Source organism: Adiantum capillus-veneris, chromosome 8, assembly GCF_014529385.1.
Source record: "Adiantum capillus-veneris isolate H3 chromosome 8, ASM1452938v2, whole genome shotgun sequence".
NCBI lineage: Eukaryota > Viridiplantae > Streptophyta > Polypodiopsida > Polypodiales > Pteridaceae > Adiantum > Adiantum capillus-veneris.
Window position 1 is genome coordinate 87193638 of NC_140938.1, and position 21848 is coordinate 87215485.

At 41.9% G+C, this 21848-nt stretch overlaps 1 protein-coding gene across 1 annotated transcript; it reads left to right on the forward strand.

The window, feature by feature from the left end:
• Window positions 1-638: 638 nt before the first annotated feature.
• On the forward strand, window positions 639-2134 carry LOC147452499 (F-box/kelch-repeat protein At5g15710-like). Its single transcript, XM_086518955.1, has one exon. The coding sequence runs from the start codon at window positions 799-801 to the stop codon at window positions 1636-1638; it is 840 nt and encodes a 279-aa protein (XP_086375081.1). The 5' UTR covers window positions 639-798; the 3' UTR covers window positions 1639-2134.
• The last annotated feature ends 19714 nt before the right edge of the window (window positions 2135-21848 follow it).

Consider the following 21848-nt stretch of genomic DNA (forward strand, 5'->3'; position numbering starts at 1 on the left):
AATGGCTATGGTGGCAAATGTAGGGCGGGCTAGAAGAACAGGAGATGGAGCAAAATCGTGCGCAGGAGCATGTCCATTCGCCAATGGGAGGGGATGTGAGAAGAACAAAGCAGCAAGGTGAGGCTAAGGGTGTACAGGTAGACTTGGGCGCAAATGCAGGCATGCGCTATCGTCCACGGAGACAGAGAGCCCCTCGCACACTCCAAGAGCAACTATTCCAAGGCTCCTAACGGAGAGTGCTTCGATGTGTGTGTGTGTGTGTGTGTGTGTGTGTGTGTGAGAGAGAGAGAGAGAGAGAGAGAGAGAGAGAGAGAGAGAGAGAGAGAGAGAGAGAGAGAGAGAGAGAGAGAGAGTCGCTGTTTGGAATTCCAATGACAGCATCTCCAGATGATGCTCATTAATCTTTTATTTTTTTAAATGGGTACGACATATTGAGAGGTTTCCCGAATAATCAACGATCAACTATTGCGACTAATCGTTGGGGCACTCAAGTATGAGGCGAATTTACAAAGAGCATCGGACAGGTCCCATGCTTCTAATCGTCCGCCCGCGGCCCCGGTGTGCCTCTGATCTAGCTCCGCCCAATTCAATCGGACGTTGCAGAATGCTTGTTGCTTCACTCCAAGATTCCAATTGTGCCGTGGCTGGACAGAGTTTGTAAGCTTGACAGGTGACGCAGAGAGAGAAGAAGAAGAAGAAGAGTAGTCTTTTAACGTCGTAGGAAACTTTTCCAAGAGACCTCAGACGAGGAGAGTTGAGAGAGCGAGAGCGAGAGAGAGAGAGAGGAGCAGATCGCCTATGGAGCAGCTGCCGAAGGAGGTGCTAGAGAACCCTGTCGCATCTGATGGTGGGCTGCTTTGCTTCGGCTCTGGCCATGACTTCATCACCTGCAACCCCGTGACCAAGTCATGGAGAAGGCTCCCTCCCCTTACACTCATCAACAATCAACAGTTTGATGAGGACTCTGAACAAGCTTTTGGGTTGAAATGTAACCCTATATCAGGTGCCTATGATTTCTTTCTTCTCAATTATAGCCCATCCAAGTCGCAAAGTGCATCCGTATTGATGAATTTCAGCTCCTCATCCTTACAATGGAGGGCCCTCTCGCCTCTCGCCATGCCAGAAACATGTGTCTTAATTACCAATGCAATCACTGTGTGTGACTCGAGGTTATATACACTGTGGCATAGGGAGGCATCATTGACAATTTTTGCTTTTGACAATGGCGTTTGGAATGAGATAGATATCCCGGAGTGCAGTTCAAGGTTGTTGAAAGCTTTTTTGATGGATGTTAGTGGTAGCCTGTACATGGTGGGCGGGGTTGGTGCTATGTGGCTATTTGACAATTTTTGGGAGCATCCCACCAATGTCCGCATCTGGAAAATGCATGCGCAGACCAAGGCGTGGATGGAAGTGACAAGGATGCCTGCATCAATCTTGCATGAATTTCAACAGCGTATCGACTTTGAGGAGCTCCAATGCTGGGGCAAACATGGGGTTATGTATATGAAAAGTTTACAATCAGACGTTCTCATGTTCAGTCTTTTGACAAATGAATGGAAGTGGTTGAAGGATTTGGAGATGGATATGGAATTATCAGCACTGATTTTTGAACCTTCTCTGTCAGCTATGGCTTGAAAAAGTGTTCAAGCTAAAGGACATTTTGGGCATGGATGGGGCACGCATTACTTACTGAAAGAATTCTTATTTACAAAAGCACTGTAGCTTATTGGTTTGATGCTCGGTTTTGGTTGCGTTGTCAACAGATTAATTCCTGCTCGCACTTGGGTAGGGATTCTTGGCTGCCTGTCGTTTAGTCCGTTGCTCATTTTACGTCGCTAACCATACTGTGCTGGCTGGCTTCCACGTCTGCATGCCTTAACAATCCAAAGCAATGGAGCATGTACCTTGTCAGAGTTGAGTTTCTAAAGTGCCTGACATCAGATTTTGAGGACATTTGTGAAAGCCGAAAAGGGCAATGAAGCATTCCTTTCCTTGTTTAAGCACGCACATACACCTTCAAAGGTGTTTGTCTATATCAATTGTCTGGCAAGCCTATGTATGCCAGATTCATTATGTATTGACATGGTTATGTAAATGTCTTGCTTTGTAACTTAAGGTTCTGTAGGATCAATTCGTGCTTTAGCTGTGTGTTCCTTTGTAAATGATGGAGGTAATGATCCTGTGGAGCGTGCGTGCTTTGGGGAGGCAGAAATACGCTTTGACATGGGTGATGTATGTGAGCTTGTTGCAGGGTTCTAAATTGTCATAATGTTTACTAAATTGTTTTCGAATGCTGATGGAAAAACCCTTGCTTCTCATTTTAAGGACTTCACAAATTTACAAGGTCTCAAACATCGGCTTCTGCCCTTGGGAAGAGGAATCAATACCTTCTCTTGAGTACTTTGAGGAAAACCATGCAGGATGAGTTTGTCCAAACAAAAAAAGTATCTAAATAACAACAACTACAACAGTGGGAAAACATAAAGCCAAGGAGCTGAAAGACCACTAAAATTTAGCAACTTCAGATGCTTACACAATATGCTACTGTTTGGGGGGTACATGCAAGCGATTGACTCTGTACAAAGTGAGAAAATCACGTGTGTGTGTGTGGCTTCTTAAAGGACCTGCTTGCTCTCTCCCTCGAGCACAAAGAAGAGAAAAAAACTCACAAAGTTTAGCTTGTAGATGAGAGAGAGAGAGAGAGAGAGAGAGAGAGAGAGAGAGGTAGGTCATTATTAATGCTCTCACATCAGTAGCTCGTAGGACATGCTGAGTTTTAAGAGATAATGAACTAAGAGATATGCATATGTGCCCATCGGCTACCCTCCACTATATCTTCCATGGGCACGGGCGGATGGGATTATGGTGGCATCAATTAGGACCGTAAATCTTGGTAAAAAATGTAATCTCGGGTACACAAGTGTCAAAATCTAATATCTAACCCACTCAAATGATTTTCTCACATTGAACCTGATCATTTAATGTGGGAAAATAAACGAAAATAAGAGTTAGAATATAGACATGTGCTTTTAGGTCTATCTGAGCATGGGACCAAAGGGAGCGAAGGCAACGGGTCCAAAAGGGAGATGGTCTATCAAAGAGCAATGACCAGATAATGGAGCTTCCAAAGGCTAGTGTTAAAATCCTTAGACCTAGGACCTTAGGTTATTTTAGACCTTAGAGAAGCTAAGCATGTGCTTGAGGTGCTTGTCGTGCTTGAGCTGACTAAGGTGCTTGAGGTGCTTATTGTGCTTTATAACTGAGGTGCTTGAGGTGTTTCAAAAAGTCAAAAACATCCCTACACAAGGGGGGGGCGAGCCCTACAAGTAGGGGCATGAGAGAGAACACACACACACACACACTTACTAAAGGCAAGCCAAGTCTAAAGAGGCAACAAGGACACATGTCAAGCGCCTCCCCATGTTGCCCTCATTTGGTGCCTAAAGCCTATTGGTTGGCCTCTAAAGGAGTCCAATGAGAATTTAGTTTATTTAATTAATTTTTCAAGCATTATTCAAGTCCTCTCTCTCAAAGGGAAAAGGACGACACTTGTCCTAATGCTACCCTTGTTGCTTGTTATGCACAAAGCTTGTGATTGGCCACAAGCTTGAGGAGGTCCAATCATTTTCCAACATGAGCTAGAAGAGGGGGTCGACCCAAGCTAGAAGGGGGTGTGCTTGCCCATATACCCTCTCTCACACACTCTCACATACTCTCATTCTCACAGTGTGTTGTGCAAGAACTCCATCTTCTTCTCCAAGATTGAGAAGTTGAGAGCTTACATCAACAACTCTTGGCTATGGAATGCAAATCCAACCCAGAGCCATTCTCCAAAGTACAAGCTTACCATCTTCTTCATCTCCATTACTATGCTACTATGTTATGCTAAGCTACAAAAGTAATACAAGTGAGGAATCTATTTCTTTCTCGTTTGATACTTCTTCTTCATCTTCCCTTCCCTCACTCCCTACTAGCTCTCTCCACCTTTGAAGGTGTTTGAGGTCTTGGGATTGAAGCCGAGGATATGTCAATGCTTTTGCAAGTTAACTAAGGGCATAATTTTGGTGTATGAAGTCTACCATCTTCATTGCACGAGCAAGGTCTCACAAGGAACACAATCTTATATTGTACCAAGTCTCTTTTTATGGGAAACACTATAATACAAAAGTCTTTTGGAGGGGGGGCCGGCTCTGCATAAATCCGGTTCTCAACTGTTGTCAATTTCTCTAACCCTTTTTCTCTCTCTTTTACAAGTATTATTTATGCCAAGATAATTATGTGTAATGTTCATTTTGCTACTTTTAATCAAGTACTCTTCTTATACTCCTTAAAGAACCCTCTGAAAAGAAATGCTCAATATGGTTATTTAAATTCCGCTACTATTCATGTCATAGTCATATTCCATTACATTGGTATTAGAGCTATTGGTTTCTCTTTTCTTTCTTAAGAAGATAGGTCCTTAAGTTGTTGATTGGACATGTTCATTGCAAGAGGGTAAGTGGAACATGGATCTATTATCTTGGTAGAAAAGGACTTAGTTCGAAGTACACCGTTGGGAACTATAGACTTGATAATGGAGTCTTTCGTGGCTTGCCTTCGGATTAACCATTATTGAGCTACTAGCAAGCTCAACATGAATCATAATCAACCGAGCAATGCTAAACCCTCCCCCCTACTCTTTGCAATCAAGAGTCTTTAAACCACGGCCGTGACTACTTGAGAGCTAATTTTCAAAGGTAAAGAAGAGTAGCAACTAATGTTTTTGAGGGTACCAAAGCACAAAGTAGCATATACATAAGTTTAGTTAGCATGACTGACAATAATAAAGAGAATAGAATGAATATTGACAACTTTGATTTTGCACATGAAGGTGCTACTGATGATGCCCCAATGTTTGTGAACTATCTTGTTACTAGGTTGCAACAAGCTATGGGTAACCCTGCCTTGCAAGCCAAAGTTTCTCAACAATTTCGTGCTTATGGGATTTCCCTGCCTCTCCAAGAAGAGAGAGAGCTTAGGAAGCCTCTTGTTGAGACTTCCAAAAGAAGACTCTTGTTGAGACTTCCAAAAGAAGACTCTTCTCGATAGGAGAAGAGGAGGAATCCAATGAACAAGAAAGAAGTGAATCTTCTGAAGATGTGGCTCCACGAAGATGGTGATCTCGATGATCCCCAACTCCTCCCAAGAGGAAAAGATCATCCTATATTCCTTCTCCTCGTCACTCTGAAGGGAAGAGAGGAAACAAAGGAAGAAAAAGGCGAGAAAGAGATCACCCTCTTCTCCTTCTTCATCACCTTCCTCCTCTTTTGACAAAAGCAGTGGCTATTCTCCTAGAGAATACAAGAGGAGAGGACATCGCAAATCCTATCTTGCTTGGAAAAGGTTCCACAAGCTTAAGAAGTTTAAAGAGGGAGGAAAGAGTATCTCTTTTATCACCTGTGATGGCACCTTTGGTGCTACCGACAAAGTTTTGGCCTTCATCCGGCAATTTGATGCGGCCTTTGGAGACGAGGGCTTCACAGAGTCCTCCAAGCTATTTCATGTATCTATGCACTTTCAAAAATATACTCGACAATGGTAGGCTAGCCTTCATGGCAATGGCAAAGCTCCAAAGACATGGAAACCTCTATGAGTTTCCATCATGAAACAATTCTTAGCAAGCGACGCCAAAGATAAAGTACTCACCGAATGGTGGAGTTTAAAGCTACTCTCCAATGAGTCTATCCACAAATATATATAGAAGTTTTTCCTTTTACATCTCAAATCTACTCTTTCAAAAGATAGACTTCCCCAAGAAAAAGCAACAATTTTGTGTGGGATTGCTTGAAGAAATGGCCTAGTATGTCAACTCACAACAGCCTCGTTCTATCACCGAAGTCATCCATCATACTATGGTTTCAATTTCGAAGAAGGGGCTAAAAAGAATGCCAAGCCCATGGAAAACAAAGATCGGAATGATTTGAGAGGAAAGAACAATACTCAAAGTTCTTCCCAAGGCAATTCCCAACAACAACAACAACAACAACAATAACAACAAGACCCAGGAGAAAGGAATTTTCAAAGGTAAAAATATACTCTCTCCTAAAGAGCTAGAAGCCTTTCGCAAAGACCATAAGTGCTTCAAGTGTAGGGAGCAAGGGCATGGTTACCGTTCTTGTCCCAAAACAAATGCGCACAATGAGATTCCTAGAGCTTCCATGGTCAAAGCTCCAAAAGAGGATGCTCATTGCAAAGGGTCATCCCTTTCCTATGCTTGGAGAAAGAAGAGTGAGCATGAGGCCTTCATCCTTTTTGACCCTAGCTCTACGCACAACTTCATATCAACTGAGTTGGCCACTAAGCTGGGCATTCAAGATTTTGAGATGGGAGATATTGTAAGTGTTGATGGAGCTTTCAAGGGACAACAATCCCTTGATTGGGAAGTTGAGGCTTCATGTCAAAAGCAACGTCGACAAAGAAGACATTTTCATCGCCCCTTTCCAACATGAGGATGTTATCCTAGGGGAACCATGGTTTCAACCACATGTCTGCCAATATGAAGTTCCCTAAAAGGAGAATTTATTTCACATACAAGGAAAAAAGTATGTATTTAGATGCGAATGAGTCGGGTCGTAGTATACCTCTTGTAAATGCACATCCTTTTGATAAGTCAATGAAAAGATTGGTTTTCTCGTACATGATTTTTGTCAAAGAGTCTCTAAATTATGCTAATGTCTAATTTTCTAAATAGATTTTAAGATGTATTTATCGATGACATCCCTATGGAGTTACCTCCAAAATGAGGGGATGATGACCATAAGATAGAGCTTCTACCTCGAAGCTTATCGCCTAATAAACCTCCTTATAAAGTTTCTCAAGCTCAACAAGAGGAGATTATGAGGCAAGTATATGAGTTGGTAGACAAGGGGATGGTGAGGCCTAGATCCTCTCGCTTTTGTTCAGCAGTCCTACTAGTGCAAAAGAAATATGGCACATACTATATGTGTGTTGACTATAGAGCACTAAACCAGATCACTATCAAAAATAGATTTCCCACACTTGAAAGTGTTTGGATGCATAGCTTATGTGCATGTACCAGATGAGTTGCGTAGGAAATTGGATCCTAAAGCAGAGAAATGTATTCTTGTGGGATATTCCCTTAAACAAAAGGGGTACAGGTGCTACAATCCTACTACACGAGAATTACGAGTGAGCAGAGATGTAGTCTTTGATGAGATGAGCAGCTGGTACAATAATGCACATGGCACTATTGGGGCTGATGTAAAAGATGACGTGGTTGTACAAAATGTGAGGCAACAGTCACAAGTTTTGAGTGGACCACAAGAGTCGTCTTCTCGTGGCTCTGTTGAGAAGCAATGGAATGGTAGACTACGTACGCAGGTTACTCCACCAGCAGGTACAGGGAATGTATCACGAAAAGGAAAGGAAAAGGTTGATGAACCTCCCTTTATGGCTGATGTATCATCAGGGTTTTCACATGTAGACATGGATTCAGATGGTTCTGAACAAAGTCTTGATGAGGAATTTGGAATTCCGGCTGTCAGGACACGTGGTGTAAGGAAAGTACAAGAAGATGCCAGAGGGCAAAGGAGTGACCCAGGACCGCGCAGATCTAACAGAGTCAGAAATACAGTTCAGAAATTGACTTATGATGGGTATCTAGCGCATCACCAAGCCTACATGGCTAAGGTGATAGAGGATGTGGAGCCCACATGTTTTGAGGATGCAGTTGGAAATGTGCATTGGGATGATGCAATGAATGAAGAGATGGCTGCATTGGAAGCAAACGACACATGGGAGTTGGTGCCATTGCCAAGTGGCAAGAAAGCTATTGGCTGTAAATGGGTGTATAAAACCAAGCATAAGGCTGATGGTAACATTGAGCGTCACAAGGCAAGGCTGGTCGCAAAGGGTTATGCACAGACGTATAGCATAGACTATGAGGAGACCTTTGCTCCAGTGGCAAAGATGACGACTATGAGAGCTGTCATAGCAGTGGCTGCATCTAGAGGATGGATTATGCATCAAATGGATGTAAAGAATGCCTTCTTGAATGGTGAGTTGCAAGAGGAAGTGTATATGGATCAGCCACCTGGTTATGTCGATCCAGGTTACCCAGATTATGTATGCAGACTTCTCAAAGCTTTGTATGGTTTGAAGCAGGGCTCTAGAGCATGGTATGACAGGATTGCCAAGTATCTTGTCAGTATTGGGTTTAGGATAGCTCACGCTGATCATTCACTCTATGTACGTGAGAGTGATGTGGGGATTGTGGTCATTACCATATATGTAGATGACCTTATTATTGTGGGTGACAATGCTATGGAGATTGACCATGTGAAGGGTCTTCTCAAACAGGAGTTTGAAATGAAAGATTTGGGCGAGTTGAGCTACTTTCTTGGCATTGAGGTGATCAGGACTCCAGAGGGTGTATGGCTGTCACAGAAACAATATTCTTTGGACATGTTGTCAAAGTATGGTATGGCTGATTGTAAGCCAATTTCTATTCCCTTGGATGTGAATGAAAAGCTGAGTGCAGAGAAGGGTGATGTTGTTGAGGATGTCAATATGTACAGGAAGATTGTGGGTAGTCTAATCTACTTGACTATCACGAGGCCAGACTTGAGCTACACAGTAGGCTTGGAGAGTCAGTTCATGCAGCTTCCGAGGAAGCCACATTTGGATGGAGTACGACGCACACTTCGGTATGTGCAAGGGACTCTTGACTACGCATTGTTCTATGTAGCAGATGCGCCATTAGCATTGTATGGGTATACAGATGCAGATTGGACAAGTAGCATTGTTGATAGGAGATCTACGAGTGGCTTCATGTTCTGTTTTGGGAGTGCTGCTGTTACTTGGAGCAGCAAAAAGCAGCCTACGGTTGCTTTATCGAGCAAAGAGGCCGAGTACAGAGGTGCAGCAGTTGCGGCGTGTGAGGTAGCTTGGTTACGCACATTACTTGAGGACTTGGGAGTGCAGGTGGACCAGCAGATTGTCATCCATTGTGACAACCTCAGCAGCATGCAGTTGGCTAGGAACCCAGTGTTCCATGCCAGGACCAAGCACATAGAGGTCCATTACCACTACGCTTGAGAGCGAGTGTTGGCGGACGACATCGACTTGGTCTACGTCAGCACAGAGGAGCAGATAGCGGATATATTTACCAAGGCCCTCGGAGCTGAGAAGCTTCGATATTTCCGGACTATGCTTGGACTCTGTGACATGCAGAGCTCGAGGGGGAGTGTTGAGATGTCGAGATCTACATCTTGAGCTGGCATCCACTACAGGTCTTGGTCGCTTACGACATTTACTCACTAGCGCTTAGGTGACCGACACGGAGGATCTCTGCCAGTGATTCTACAGCTGGACTACACTTATAGTGCCAGCCTAGTACGCTTCTAGCGAGTTCACACTTAGTGACCGCATGTACATATGTGCTACTTTTCAGTTTTAGCACTTAGTCATTTTGTACTCTATTTTCTGTAAGAAGGAGAAGAAGCTTTCCATCTCTGTGTGCTTTGTGCTTGTCTTGTGTAGCTCTCTGGCATCCTCTTTATTTACAGCCTTTTGGCTTGACAAATGCTCTGGCCACATTCAACCGCCTAATGGAGAAAATTTTAGGCCCTACTATAAGTTTACTGGAGTGTTCTTTGATGATATCATCATCTACTCCAATTCTCTCGAGGAGCATAAGCAACATCTCCAGATAATCTTTCAAGCTTTGAGGGAGAATAAACTTTTCATTAACCAAAAGAAGAGTGATTTTTTCCTTCAAGAGATTTAGTACTTAGGTCATATTATCTCTCAAGATGGTGTCCGTATGGATCCATCAAAGTTAGAGGTAATAAAGGATGGCCTAACTCAAGGAACCTACATGAGCTACAAAGCTTTATAGGCATGTGTGCATACTGTAGACGCTTCATATAAAAATTCTCTCAACTAGCATGACCACTACATGAATGTGAAGTATTCATGGACTTCTAAAGAGAAAAATTCTTTTGACAAGATTAAAGAAAAGCTTACCTCCCAAACAGTGTTTACACTACCGGGTCTCTCAAAGCCATTTGAGGTCCAATGTGATCCTTGTGGAGATTGCCTTGGAGCAGTTTTGCTTCAAGAAGGGCATGCCATAGCATATGAGAGTTGAAGACTCAATTCTGATGAGCGAGATTGGGCATCTACAAAAAGGAGCTACTAGCTGTACTACATGTCCTCGACACATGGAGCACTATCTACTGGGGACTACATTCATCCTATAGATAGATCACCAAAGTCTTAAGTACTTCATGATGCAAACCAAGCTCTCCTACAAACAAATGAGGCGGGAAAATTTTCTTTCGCAATTCAATTTTCATATTGCTCTTATTTCTAACAAGCACAATCAAGTAGGTGATGCACTATCACAACGGCCAAGAGCCAATGGGGTGTCCATAGAAACTGACAGTGATCTATCTTCCATGATAGATGAGTATGATACTAACCCCAATCTTAAAGATGTAATTTCAACCCTTGCCTTAGGGAACAAAGAAGAACCAATCACCTTGCAAGATGGTTATCTTCTCCATGGAAATAGGCTATGTGTTACTCACTCTCTTTGTGAGAAAGTGATGTAAGAATCACATGCTCCTCCCTATGCGTGCATCGACGAGGGATTCAACCTACCCTCCATAAAGTAGAGACGTATTTGTAGTGGCTTACCATGAAGATGGACATACAAGACTATGTGTCCAAATGTGTGGTATGCCAAAAGACAAAGTATAATAGGGGAAAGAAACCTGGATTGTTCAAACGTTTGCCAATTCCTAATTCACCATGGGAGAGCATATCCATATATTTTATCTTTGGATTGCCCAAGTCCCCATCCATGGGAATACAAGAATATGGACAATAGTAGAGAGGTTTGGCAAACAAGCACATTTTATACCTATAAAAAAGACTATTAAGGCACGCCAAATGACAACCTTCTTCATATCTCGGATCTTTAAACACCATGGCTTGCCAACATCAATAGTATTGGATTGAGATCCTTGAATGACCAATAATTTCTAAAAGGGCCTCTTTGAGAATCTAGATACTAGGCTCAATTTCTCTTTGTCCTATAGCCTACAAACGGATGGACAAAGTGAAATAGCCAACCTTACAATTCTAGATCTACTTAAGACCTATGTTACCAAAGTAGATCAACATTCACAATGAAAAAAATACCTACCTCTTGTAGAGTATGTGTACAATAACACTACCCATACTACTACGAGGAAGGCACCTTTTGAAATCATTGAAGGAAGACCTAAAAGTCCTTTGTTACTTAAGGTACATGGGAAAGTCTTTGCTGCCGATGAGTATAACCGAGACCTACAAGAATCTTTCCAAAAGGTTAAGGAGGCTATATCCATCTTGCAACAAAGGCAAAAGGATGTTGCTAACAAGCACATAAGGGCCTTAGCTTCTAAGGAAAATGATTGGGTCCTACTCAAATTTTCCAAGGCTCGATTGAGAAAAACTACGGGCAAAATTCCTACTGGCCACCAAAAGTATTATGCTAAACTAGCAAAAAGATACTATGGTCCTTTTCAAATCCTAAAACCAATCAATTAGATGGCCTATCAACTCAATTTGCCTAACCATTGGCTCATTCACAATGCTTTTCATGTGAGCCTACTTAAGCCTTACAAAGGAGAGCCACCACAAGAGCCAATCATTGAGAACCCACCCGAGATCGAAGATCAAGAAGAGGTGTTTCAACCCAAATCGATTCTTCGACATGAAGACAAGGTACTAAGACATGGTAAAATTATCCAGTGGTATCTTATGAAGTTCAAAAATTATCCTTTTCAAGATGCTAGATGGATGCAAGGAACACAGCTTAAGGATAGTATGAACCTTGTCATTGCTTACAATGCTACACTAGAGTAAGAAAATGTAAATGTTTCTTTTGAATGATTTTTTTTTGGTCTTATAAGACTAGTTGTTTTCATTGTGCACAAATCTAAGTATTATGCATGCTTGTTTGTGATGATGAAATCTCTCAAACACCAAGTAGAATTTGTCACTGTACTTTGGGAGTATGATATGGACTCAAGAGCAGACATGCTTGCGAAAGATAACTCTCCCAGCCCCAAATGGATTAGACATCCATTTTGGAATGATTTTGCAGGGTATAAAGGGATCCTCTACCTGCTTAGAAACATAGACTAATGAATAAGGCTTTATCTTCTCTACCTTATAGTCGAGGACGATTATGATTTCAAGAGAGAGGTAATGTCATAAAATTATCTAATGAACCCAAATGATTTTCTCATATTCAACAGATCATTCAATGTGGGAAAATAAACAAGAATAAGAGTTAGAATATAGACATGTGCTTTTAGGTCTCTATGAGCACGTGACCAAAGGGATAGAAGGAAACGGGTCCGAAAGGGATATGATCTATCAAAGAGCAATGACCAGATACTGGAGCTTAAAAGACCTTACAATTAGCTTCATTAACGAACTCCAAAGGTTAGTGTTAAAAGTCCTTAGACCTAGGACCTTAGGATATTTTAGACCTTAGACAAGCTAAGCCTATGCTTAAGGTGCTTGAGGTGCTTGTCGTGCTTGAGTTGACTAAGGTGCTTCATGTGCTTGTCATGCTTTATGAATAATGTGATTTAGTTGCTTCATGATTAACGTGCTTGAGGGGCTTGAGGTGTTCCAAAAACTCAACAACATCCCTACACAAGGGGGGGCGAGCCCTACAAGTAGGGGCATGAGAGAGAGCACACACACACACACACACACACACACACACACACACACACACACACACACACACACACACACACACACTCATTCAAGGCAAGCCAAGTCTAAAGAGGCAACAAGGAAACATGTCAAGCTCCTCCCCATGTTGCCCTCATAAGGTTCCTAAAGCCTATTGTTTATCCTCTAAAGGGGTCCAATGAGAATTTAGTACGCACTTTCATTCTCATAGTGTGTTGTGCAAGAACACCATCACCTTCTCCAAGCATGGAATGCAAATCCAACCAAGAGCCATGCTCCAAAGTGCAAGCTTATCATCTTATTTATCTCCATTACTATGCTACTTTAACGGAATAATTTTGTTGTATGAAGTCTATCATCTTCATTGCACCAACAATGAGGTCTCAATGAACACAATCTTGTATTGTACCAAGTCTCTCTTTATGGGGGAAACTATAATACAAAAGCCTTTTGGAGGGTGGACCGGCTCCACATAAATTCGGTCCTCAACTATTGTTAATTTCTCTAACCATTTTTCTCTCTCTTTTCCAAGTATTGCTCATGCCAAGCTAATTAGGTGTAATGTTCATTCGCTACTTTTACTAAAGTACTCTTAGTATACTCCTAAAAGAACTCTCTTAAAGGGAATGCTCACTATGGTTATTTAAATTCCCCTACTATTCATGTCATGGTCATATTCCATTACACAAGATTGCATCTGGGGTCTAAGCTCATGAAATCTTTTTATGGCGTTGTTTTTAGTAGTAAAACAAGAATTTTTCTCTACCAATAAAGATAGAGCAATAATAACACACATTTTATGTTTCCATACATTTGCTTTGCATGGACTTTAATCCGTCATCATAATTATCAAAGAAATAGAAAAGGTACTCTTGGCTTACATAGAGGTAATATCAACATTAAGTAAATGAAAAGCCATCTTAGTGTTAAATCTAGAATATTTTTATCATTTTGCGTGAAAATTTTCTACTAGGATATGCATATATAATACATGGAGACAGCTACATACCGCAGTTAGGGACAATGCACATTAGGCTCAATCCAGACTCTTGAGAAAGAAGCGTGTGGATGTCTCTTGACAAAATATTTAGCTCAATGGGTGTTGCCTTTGTAAAGAAGTATGCTAGCTGGTGCATGTCCCCATGTCCAAGGTGTTTTAGATAAAGTCTCCCACCCTGGCTTGTTTCACGTCGGGTTCACCAAGAATGTCAGGAAATATGTGTTCGAAATGTGATCCGAGAAGGCGTGGGGCCTCTGGCTGTGAGAGGTGTGAGACCTCAACTATCATGCTTTGGAGTACAATGCTTGAACTTGGATTGAATTGTAGCATTTGGACAAGTGTCCTCCTTTTCCACTTTAAGAGAAAGATCTTAATTATTTAATTGAATCTAAATTCTCATTAGACCTTCCTATAAATCATCCAAGAGGATTCAGGCACATCATGAGGGAAATATTGCCAGGGGCATGACATGTGGCCTTAATTCCTCGAGTCTTGGGCATGCCTTGAGTGTGTGTGTGTGTGTGTGTGTGTGTGTGTGTGTGTGTGTGTGTGTGTGTGTGTGTGTGTGTGTGTGTGTGTGTGTGTGTGTGTGTGTGAGTGTTCTCTCTCATGCCCCTACCTTAAGGGCTCATCTTTGGTTTGAACACCTCAAGTACCTTGGTCATCAAGCATGGCGAGCACCTCAAGCACCTTAGCCATTAAGCATGACAAGAACCTCAAGCTTAGTCATAGCTTGCCCAAGATCCAAAGTACCTAATGGTCCTTGTGTTGGAATTAGGGTTGCAGAGAAACGCACACAGCTTGGAGAAGACGAAGGAAGCTCAAGGAACACAATAGAGAGTATGTTACTTAGTGTGAAATGGAAAGATAGATAGCCCTAGAGTGATGGGCGTATATACAATGCACGGGGGGAAAAACCTCCTAAAGAGGGAAAAAATGCCCTGGTGGTCCTAGTGTGTTCACACACATCACTACCACATGTATATGGCAACAAATCCCCCCTAGAGTGATGTGGTGAACGAGAGCTGGCACATGAGTAAAGGGAAGTGCCATGCCGTGAGAACATGATCAGTCCACAAAGGGGAGTAAGCCCAAAACTTTGCGGAAAGCTTCGAGCTTCTCAGGACACAATGCCTTTGTGAAAAGATCTGCAAGGTTGTCCTGTTGGCACATAAGCCAAGATGATCTCTCCTGTTGAGAGCCTCTCCCTGACATAGTGGTAATGCACCTCAATGTGCATTGTGCGAGCATGAAAAACTGGATTCCTCGCAACTGCCAATGCACTATGACTATCAGTGTAGATAGTGTTGGCAGTGTCCTGTCCAACACCCAAATCATCCATAAGGCTTCTAAGCCATACACACTCAAACGTAGCTATGAAGACTGCGATGTACTCAGCCTCACAACTCAAAGTGGCCACAGTAGGTTTCTTCTTGCTCAACCATGATATACATGAACTGCCGAGCATGAAACAAAAACCACTTGTGGACACTCGGGTGTCAAAACAACCAGCCCAATCTGAGTCCAAAAAAGCATGTAAGTATAGCAGGAATGATCCCCCCTTGGGATAAAACAAGCCAAGATTTAAAGTGCCACTAAGGTAGCAAAAAATCCTCTTGACAGCCTGCCAATGCTTAGACCCTGGGCTATGCATAAATCTGCTAACCTGTGAGATTGCAAACTAAATATCCCGCCTCGTGTTGCATACATAAATGAGGCAGCCAAAAACAGTTTGGTAAAGAGTGACATCAACAAGATCACCAGCATCATGAAGACTCAATTTCAAACCTGTTTCCATGGGAGTGGAAATAGGTTTGCAATCCTCAAGTCCAAACTTACATAGCAATGTCTCTATGTAACTTTTCTAATGCAAGGCAATACCACCATCACACTGCTTAAACTGTATACCCAAGTAATGATACAACAGTCCCAAATCTTTCATCTTGAAAGTAGCATTCAAATCAGCCTTAAATTCAGCAATATGTATCTTGTTTGGTCCAGTGTTCAGCAAATCATTCACATAAAGAACCACAATGAGAAGTACATCACCCTCACGATTTACATACAATGTGCTTTCTATCGGACTATTACGAAAGCCTTCTTTGAACAAATGAGTGTCAGCTTTCTCATACCAAGCACGAGGAGATTGCTTCAACCCATACAAAGACTTGTTACATTTGCACACTTTGTCCTCTTGTCCTTTCTTGACAAAACCGCGAGGCTGCGTTACATCAACTTCCTCAAATATGTCACCATTCAAGAAAGCAGTAACAATTTATGATTGATGTACATCCCAACCAAAATGAGCTGCCAATGGACATAGAAAATGAAGAGTAGTCATACGACAAGTGGGAGAAAAAGTCTCTTCATAATCTATGCCTTTTTGTTGTGCATAACCCTTTGCAACAAGTCGAATAGTGATCGATCTCACCATCCGGCTTGCATTTCAACTTGTAAACCCACTTCGTACCAATGGCCTCTTTGCCAGGAGTCAAATCACCTAAAGTCCATGTGTCATTTTCTATAAGTGCATCATATTATGATTGCATGGGGCAGCCATCCAATTTTCTGAATTTTGTGCTTCATCAAAATACAGAGGCTCCTCAACATCATGTAAGCTAGATACAACCAAAGCATAACAATCTGATGCATAAGATGTATGGTGAGAGCCTGAATGAGTACGACTAGACAAAGGTGCATCCAATTTACTGTCACGCAATGTATGCACCAGCCATTTTGGCATACCTCTAGCCTGCTCATTTTCAGCCCTTTCCTCATCAAGTACATCATATACATCTACATCAGTAATAGACTGATCTATAACATTTTCGAGAACCCCCATAGGCTATACATTTGCCTCATTGGAATTCACATTTGTATTTCCACCAGTGGAAAGAGGCAACAGTGTCATAAATGTCCTGTGAGCTTACATTGTTGTCTCTAGTACATGACATCAAGGGATGAATAGAATCTTCCACAAACACTACATCCCGTGAAACCAGAATACGCTTTGTTTGTGGATGATACAACCTGTAACCTTTGCTTTCAGCACTATAACCAACCAAAATACATTTGACAACCTTATCATCCAATTTTCTGTGATGTGTTTGTGGCAGCAAAGCATATGCCAAACAACCAAAAAAACGCATGTGCTCAATCGAAGGATTTCTTTCATGCCATGCTTCATGTGGAGTAATAGACTCCAAAGCTTTTGTAGGACACCTGTTTAGTACATAAGTGGAACACATGATGTCCTCAAGCCAAAAAGAATGTGGCAAAGCTTGACTTTTGACCATACATCGTGCCATTTCCGTAAGTGACCTATTTTTCCTCCCAGCAACACCATTTTGCTCAGGTTTATAAGGCACTATACATTGGTGTCTTATCCCACGACTAGCCCTCAATCAGAACGGAGGGTGCCCATAGTACATTTCGATACATTTTCAGCCATAGCCAGAAACTGTTTGAAGCACATAAAACTTTGGACTTCACTTTAAGCAGAAATACCCATGCATGCCTGGAGTAATCATCAATGAAAGTCACAAAGTAAAGGTAATTGCCCAAGGACGGAGTTTGCATGGGCTCACAAATGTTACTATGCAGAAACTGCAACCTGCATGTGGCCCGAACTAAACCGTCCTTTGAAAACTTAGAATGCTGCATTTTACCCAAAATATAGCCTTCACAGACATGTTTGACAGGTGTTTCAAGAGGCGACAAAGAAGCAACCATATTAGATTTCTCCAAACGTAGCAAGCTGGCAAAATCAGATGATCAAAACGTGCATGCCAAAGTTTTGCATCTGAAATAGCCCTTGAATCTACAATTGCATTTGCAAAATTTTGTCCACACTTGTCATACAAAGTGGGCTTATATAGCCCACGGTACAAAAGCCTAGATGCAATGATTTCATCACCAAAACTGACATCATGAACTGTACATTTGTCATCCACAAATTTGACTACAAGTCCAAGTCTAGCACGTGCAGATACAAACAAAAGATTCTTCTTGATCCCAGGTACATAAAGTGCATCAACAAGTGTGAAAGAACTACCATTTGTAGCAGTAAGAACAATCTTTTCAACTCCCTGAACCGGATAAGAGGCATTGTTGGCACAAGTGACTGAATTCCCATGAGGGACAAACTCAAGACAGGTGAACATTCACGATGTGAGGTAATGTGCCTTGTAGCACCATTGTTGAAATACCACACATGTGAATCTGTAGCAATTGACATGCATGCATCATGGATAGCAGGATTGTAAGTGCACTCTACACTAGAAGCCCATTCTGCATCAACATCAGCATCACAGTCTCCTTTCATAGAAGACTCAACAATGACTGCATTTGTAGTGCAACCAGCATTTGCAGTGGAACTACCCTCTTTCTTCTTAGCCTCTTTTGCCTTCAACTTAGGACACTGCTTGATCAAGTGATCATTACCTTTATAATAATGGCAACACATCTTATTTTTGCCCTTATCACCAGATTGCCAGACGAAGTGCTGCCAGCAGAAGCATTGGGAACAAAAGTTTTGCCACTTGCAGCAGAACCATAAGAAGTGGCTGCATTGCTGTTACCACCCTTTCTTTGAGAAGCAATAAAAGCCTGTTCAACTACACGTTGTCTAGTACTGTTTTTCATGGAAAGTAACTCTTGCAACAACAATGTGCATAATGCATCAAACTTGACAACTTCTGGATTTCCTTGGGTCATAAGTCTCCAAGTACTAGCAAAAGTCTGGTAAGAATCTGGTAAGGCATCAAGAACAGTCTGCACAAGGGAACTCTCTGAAATGACTTTACTTGCAGAAATAAGTTGCTTATTGATATCCTTGACACCAGCAAGAAAAGTGTCCATATCATCTTCCTCATGCATAATCTTCGACTCCAGCTCTTTACGCAACAAAGCAATTTTAGCCTCATTGCGGCTTGGATAAAGAGCTGCTAGAATATCCCAAGCCTGCTTTGCAGATTTTGCTGAACGAATGTGAGGAACAATGGTGCACTTCAAAGACAACACAATCAATGCATGAGCATGCACATCCTTTACATCCTCAACATCACATGCATCCTCAGAACCAGGACGTACATCAATGCCCTGCACAATATTCCAGACGCCCTTTGACACAAGAACATGTTGCATCATATAAGCCCACATAGGGTAATTGTCCTCATCCAACCTGTCCTCAACATCAAACATCTTGAGCACATCTCTGTTGTTTTCAACCATGGTAAATGTTGCACCTCATGTGAAAATTGCCCGAAAAGAGGAGGAATGGAGCGGGAACAACACCTACTATATAGCACAAACCATAGAATACTGTAAGGCACCTATTATGCAGAAAATGGTACTGACAAAAATTTTGCACAAAATGACGAAATCGCCTGTGTGCAGACTTGCCTGTAGTGGAAACGGAGGCCGAAATGAGCTTGAATCAAAATATGTCCCGAAATATTTTTCGACCTACAAACGCTCGCCAAACCTCACTCTAATCGGAGAAAGTGAGCAGGCGTGTGCTGGAGCAGCTAGCGCGACTAAGCTCGGGAGGATGCAACCTGCTCTAATACCAATTGTTGGAATTATGGTTGCAGAGAAACGCACAGAGCTTGGAGAAGACGAAGGAAGCTCAAGGCACACAATAGAGAGTATGTTACTTAGTGTGCAATGGAAAGATAGATAGCCCTAGAGTGATGGGCGTATATACAATGCACGGGGGGGAAAACCTCATAAACAGGAAAAAAATGCCTCGGCGGTCCTAGTGTGTCCACACACATCACTACCACATGTATATGGTAACACCTTGGTCTAAGGACTTTTAACACTAACCTTTGGATGCTTTAATGAAGATAACCCTAAGGTCTTTTAAGCTCCACTAGATGCATGTTTCTCTTTGATAGACTATCTCCTTTTGGAACCCTATTGACATGTAACCATCTCTCCTCTTGGTCCCTCATTGAGATACGTGTAGAAGCACTTATTGCACATTGATCTTTGGTAGACCATCTCCTTTTGGACCCCCATTGAGATGCAACCATCTCTCCTTTTTGTCCCCTGTTGAGATAGTTCTAGAAACACATATCTATATCCTAACTCTTGTTCACCTTTTATCTTTCCATATTAAATGATCAGTTTAATATGAGATAATCATTTGGTAAAGCTAGATATTAGATTTTATGACACTTATTCTAATTTGTAAAAACTATGCCCTTTTTTAGCTATGTAGGTGGAAATGTGATTCCTACCTATCGGCCCTCCAAAGATGAAATTTTCACAAAATTTTGTAGAAACATGCAATGCTTTGCAGTGCTTTGGTTGACAAGTACACCAAATGTGTCATTCTCACAAAAGCAAAGTCTCGGTCAATTGTTTATCTAGAATGCCTTCTTTTGGAATGTATTGGTTGAAGGACATGTCAAACATGACTAAGGTAAGGAAGCTATGAGCTGCTAAAGCTCATGAATTTGTCTCAAGCTTTTGCAACATCTTACTTTGTGGTGCTTTGGTTGACATGTACTCCAAACGTGTTTTCCTCACAAAAGCTCTAAAATTTCTTGATCAGCTTTCTATCCAGAATGCCAACTCTAAGAGTGCATTGGTTGCAAGACATATCCAACTTGAATGTGATAAGAAAACTCTGTGTTGCCAAAAGCTCATGAAATTCTCTCTGCATTTGCACAACATGTCTTGTATCTTTGTGCATTAGTTCGACTATAAAGGACATTTACAGCATGGCTATGAATGGGGCACCAGGCACCATCTCCAATTTCTTTGGTCGCATCGGGCCGCCTAGGAAGCGGGAGAGTGTCTTCAGGGAAAACGTTGCAAGAGTCCGCTCTTGCGACATTCCGTTGTGAAAGACCAGTATTGGTCCCTAATAGATTTTATCAAGATTGTGAAAGAGGTGTATCCCTTCTACGGTACTTTCGAGTCCGATCATGGAGAAATTCATCATTTTCAGCAATCTAGGACTGCAGCCAAAAAGAAGTGTCAGATTTAGAGAGAGAAATTTTGGGGGGGGGGGGGGGGGGGGGTGGGGGGGGGGGGGGGGATTACCACCATGAAACTTGCATCCATGTTCATCCTTCCATAGGTACATCGAGCAGCTCACTCCCTGTGTTGGGTGCTTATACCATTCCTCTACTTCTTCATTGCTTGTTGAGGGCTTTAGACTATTTGTAATTGCTTGAATAGTAGCCTCATTAAAGAGTGTCTCCTTATAGTTTTTTCTTTCTAGAAACATAGTTTGAGGCACTCTATGTTGCTAGAGGTTTCCATTGCCTTGTCATCACTGTTGTCTTTGGAGACAAATCCACTCCTCTCCTCATGGAAATTGGAGATGGTTCCTGATGCAAAGTCTTCCCTCAGACAGAAAATACTTTGAATGTCATGGAGGAAATGTATGTCATGTCACCAAATCTAAATTTTGGCACACTAGGAAGCATCAACTCAGCTTGTTTCTCATTGAATCGAGTCACAGCTTGATTTTTAATATTTTCACAGAGAGAATTTTGCATTGTTCACCCTCCTTTGCTACTGCATTATGACTTGTTTGGGGTCTTCTTGGGCCCTTCAACCCCTAATTTCTAGGGGTCAAACTTGGAGTCTAGGATTTTCTTTTTTGTAAATCGACAAGAAAATTGTAAAATCTTCAAACATAAAAGATTTGGCCTATTTTGATTCTAAATTGTGCTTGCTAGAATAAGTGGGCCACCCTCAAAAAGTGGGCTAGGCCCAAAGACACCCCCCCATCATTAATTTGACATTCAAGTCTACTTTTCCCTCCCTCCACTCACTTCTTCTCTCTCTACATACCAGATTTGACCTCTCCTCTCTCTAGAACTAAAAATATCAATTTCCACTCTCTCTCCTAATGGAAGAGTACCTTGATGGCCTCCTCTCTCTTCAATCTACCTTTCCCTTCTCTCCCAAGCCTAATTCTAGGTTTTGGCTCCTTTTGGGCTATGGAGAACTTGTAATACAGTCCATTTCCCCCTTCATGGAGGCCTTTCTTTCATGCTTTCACCCATTCTCCACTCTCATCTTGGGGGTTCACATACATCTTGTAGAGCTACCCAAGCTT